This window comes from Salminus brasiliensis, chromosome 7, assembly GCF_030463535.1.
Source record: "Salminus brasiliensis chromosome 7, fSalBra1.hap2, whole genome shotgun sequence".
Lineage (NCBI taxonomy): Eukaryota > Metazoa > Chordata > Actinopteri > Characiformes > Bryconidae > Salminus > Salminus brasiliensis.
Window position 1 is genome coordinate 5,675,130 of NC_132884.1, and position 4,125 is coordinate 5,679,254.

Genomic DNA, 4,125 nt, shown 5'->3' on the forward strand with positions numbered 1-4,125 from the left:
GATTCCTTCTAAGAGAACTACTTGAAGAATTGCTTGAACACTCCCGTTTGACTGCAAAAGATCTCCAGGTAGGTTTAGCAGCCTCTGGAGTAGCGGTGACTGTTGTACTGTGCGGCAAATAAGACCATCATAGAGGAGTGATCTAACCTTTCCTCCTTCCTCACCAAGAAATGCCATGACATTTTAACCAGGGGTTCCCAACCTTTGCATGCCACTGTAGATTCTGCACAGGTCTCGGCTTAGCACTCGACCCACTGTGGCCCCCACAGTGACATCCCCTGTAGAACAGTGATTTGGATGCTGATCATGCGGAGCTTTCTCATCTGTCCTACATACTTCCTCTGACTCCAGGTGATTGGTAGGACATGATTTCGGACACTGGATGGAATGCTGGGTAATTGTGGAGTCGTTCAGTCATGGTGCTCTGGCTCAGCCTCACCTGGCTTCTCTTAGTGACGCTTCTGTCTGATAGGCTGAGAGCGGTTCTGTCCCGGGACTTCACCCTAAAGGACATCATCAAGCTCCATTCATCAGGTACCAGCACCAACAGCCACACATCAGCTCTTACAGTTTGTCACATTTACCAGAAAACAGAGATGCGGTGTGAATGTTAGCTTTCCTTGGACTGGACCCTTAAAATGAGGCATGTGTATTTCTAGCTACTCCATTCCCTGGAGGCTTTAAATGCTTCACCTGTGAGGATGCTGAAGACAACTACTCCTGCAACCGCTGGGCTCCTGACCAGTTCTGCCCTAAAGGTATTCACACACACACAAACACACACACACACACACACACACACAAACAGGTCCTTGAAGGCTTATTTTGGTGATGTGTTGCTAAATTACTGCTCTGGCAATATGTCCTAAATCAGTGTAGTATCAATGACCATTATATGAATGAGCTGCAGGCTGGTTGGTCTGCCGAGGAAGTGCCTGTTTAGCCAATTTCATGCCTGTTTTACCTGCAGTTGTAAATCCTTGGAAAGCCCTATGACTCTCTGACTCTCTGAATTCTTAAACAGTGAACAATGTACAAAAAGGGAGAACTAAACTGATCTAATGCTGGAGATGTTGCACATAGTTTCTGCTGGGTCTAGCATGTCCAGAACTTCAGAAATACTCAAAAAGCATTTTATATATAAAGGACAACCATTGATAGTGAGGATTATGGGCAGCCATTGTGTTATCCCCCTAATCACAGCCCTGAGTATGATATGTCTATAAACACAAAAGTATTGGGACACCTGCTTATTCACAGTTTCTTCTGAAATCAAGAGTGTTTTCAAAACTGCCCAGGGAAGAAGGCTTTCCACTAGATTTGGGAGAGTTGCTATGAGGATTTGATGCCATTCATCAAAGCAACAAGAGTGTTAGTGAAGTCAGGATTTTGGATGATCACCACCCCAGCTCATCATCCCCAACTCCCCAACTCATCTCAAAAGCACTGGCTAGAGCACCAACCCTCAGTCCAGAAAACACAGTTCCTCCACTGCTCCACAGCTCAATGCTGGGGGGCTTTATTATACCCCTCTAGCCCAGGCCTGGCCCATAGGTTCCTGCTTATCTGCTCCAGAGAGTCCTATTCTATAGGCAGTACTTGCCTACAGGGACTAGAGAAGCTATGTTTGTGCATTTGCACATCTGGGTCAGCAATGGATGCAACTTAAAATTGCTTAAAAAGTGTCTGAATGCACTTCTTAAAAAAAGGTGTCCACAAAGTTTTGGACATATAGTGTACTGTGTTGAACAGTACTATACTCAGCAGGACACCCCTTTTATCTGATCTACATTAAAACACACAGTGTAACTTGAATTTGTCAATGAATTGCCTGACCACTAGATGGCGTGGTAGACCTGTTCTGGAGGCTAATTTTGATTGTGATGGGGTTTTTGTTTCTGATCCTGTGAAGACACCAGATTCTGCTACACACGCCATCAGATGAATGCCGGTGGGGAGAGTGTGTCCGTGACGAAGCGCTGTGTGGCGCAGGACCAGTGTGTGTCCGCTGGCTGTGTGGAGCAAGAAGGCAACACGGTACAACCCAATCAAACATTTCAAACACCAGGTTTAATGTACTAACATTTATTGGCCATTTTATTGGAAACACGTACCATTTAGGTGCTCTTTGTAGGTTTGTGGCCTGGCTGTACCATCCATCAATGGAAATAGGCCACCATAGGACCACCATTGACTAATTATTATGACTTGGGCGTTGGATCATTCTCAGCATAGCCTTGACACTGTTATGGTAGTGGAAACTCCAGTACCTGCATTTTGGTCACTCATGTGAGGCCTGTATGGATAGCCCACCAGGGTCAGTGATGGGGCCAGGAGGGATTAAACATTGGTCCCATCTGGGTTGTACACTGCACAGGGGGCTTAGATGGGACCCATATGAGATTAAGATGGGCTGTAACAATGGGGCCCATTTGGAAAGCCCAACTGGGTATCATGTACAAACCCACTCAGAGTCCGTGCCCACCTGGAACTCACCAAAGTATTGGGACACCTGCTCATTTATAGTTTCTTCTGAAATCAAGGGTAATTAAATTAGAGTTTCTCCTGCTTTTGTTGGAATAACTGTCTCTACTGTCCAGGGAAGATGGCCTACTTCTAGATTTGGAAGCAAGGTCAGGATGTTGGATGATCACCACCCAACCTCATCCCCAACTCTGATGGAGCAGCAACCACTATTCCAGAGAACACAGTTCCTCCACTGCTCCACAGCTCAATGCTAGGATGGCTTTATAGCTTCCCCTCTAGCCCACGTCTGGCATTAGGCAGCATGGTGCCAATAGGTTCATGTTTATCTGCTACCTGAGTCCTATTCTACTGGCATGGCAGGACTTCTCTACAGGGACTAGGCAAGCTGTGTGTGTGCATTTGCACATCTGGGTCAGCAATAGGTGCAGCTTCTTCCACTCAAATGCAGTGACTGTATCTCAGTGATTACAGTATTGTGTTGAATATCATAGTGTACCTTATTATTACATATCAGCACATAGTCAAGTGTGTGTACCTCTTGTTTACCGTGGTGTCAATTCTGCAGGTCTGCATTTCCTGCTGTGAAGGAAACATCTGCAACCTGCCGGTACCGTGGAACCAGACGATGGCCATCTTTTCTCCAAATTCCTCGTTAAACCGAGAGACCAAATTGTGTCCTGGGTGTACCACCCCTCTGTTCTTCATCTTCGTCTTCATGTTGAACTTTTATTAACAACCTGAACTAAAGGTTGTATTGACTTTTTGAACGGTTTTACATGAAAGGAAAAATATGATAGTTTTCCTCGGTCAGTTGTAAATTCACTAAAGCTGCTAAATGCTGCTAAAGTGTGATATAGTGCAAATATGACCTGATATTGATTGATATTGATATATGATAGGCTTGTACAGAGCATAGTGAACAGTCAGCTCTTGAAGTTGATGTTGAAGCATCTGAACCACTTTAAAAGGGTCAGATTGTGGGGGCTAGACGACTGGGTCAGAGCATCTCCAAAACATCAGGTCTTGTGGGGTGTTCCTGGTATACAGTAGTGCTCCAAGAAAGGACAACCAGTGATCTGGCAATCCTTGAAGTAATCCATGGAGGCCTCATCTCACAACTTTTTGTTGAAACCACAGATTTTATAGTTTAAACCGTACCACTCTGGAGTACCTTGACACTAGGCATGAAGATGAGACGGAACTGTGTTCTTGGAGAGCATTTCAGTTTTGGGTTCTCATTTTGAACAACTCTTGGCTGTATTTGTTTGAATAGCTGGAACTAAAGTATTTATTTATATTTTTGTAAAAAAAAAAAAAAAAAACTTTTTACTATTTTTTAGTGTAAATTTTAGAAAAGTTATATATATATATATACACACACACACACGGTGGGGCCAAAAAGTATTTAGTCAGCCACTGACTGTGCAAGATCTCCTACTTAAAAAGATGAGAGAGGTCTGTAATTTTTATCATAGGTACACTTCAACTATGAGAGACAAAATGTGAAAATAAATCCAGGAAATCACACTGTAGGATTTTAAAGAATTTAATTGTAAATTATGGTGGAAAATAAGTATTTAATAACAAATAACAAAATAACAAAAGTTCAACTCAATACTTTGTAACAACCTTTGTTGG

General features: G+C 43.4%; 1 protein-coding gene across 1 annotated transcript; it reads left to right on the forward strand.

Annotated features, from left to right (window-relative positions):
- The first annotated feature begins 416 nt into the window (after nucleotides 1-416).
- Nucleotides 417-3,220, forward strand: LOC140559357 (ly6/PLAUR domain-containing protein 6-like). The gene is made up of 4 exons (XM_072682843.1): nucleotides 417-534; nucleotides 660-758; nucleotides 1,913-2,037; nucleotides 3,053-3,220. Exons 1-4 carry the CDS (start codon nucleotides 417-419, stop codon nucleotides 3,218-3,220), a joined length of 510 nt encoding a protein of 169 aa, XP_072538944.1.
- The last annotated feature ends 905 nt before the right edge of the window (nucleotides 3,221-4,125 follow it).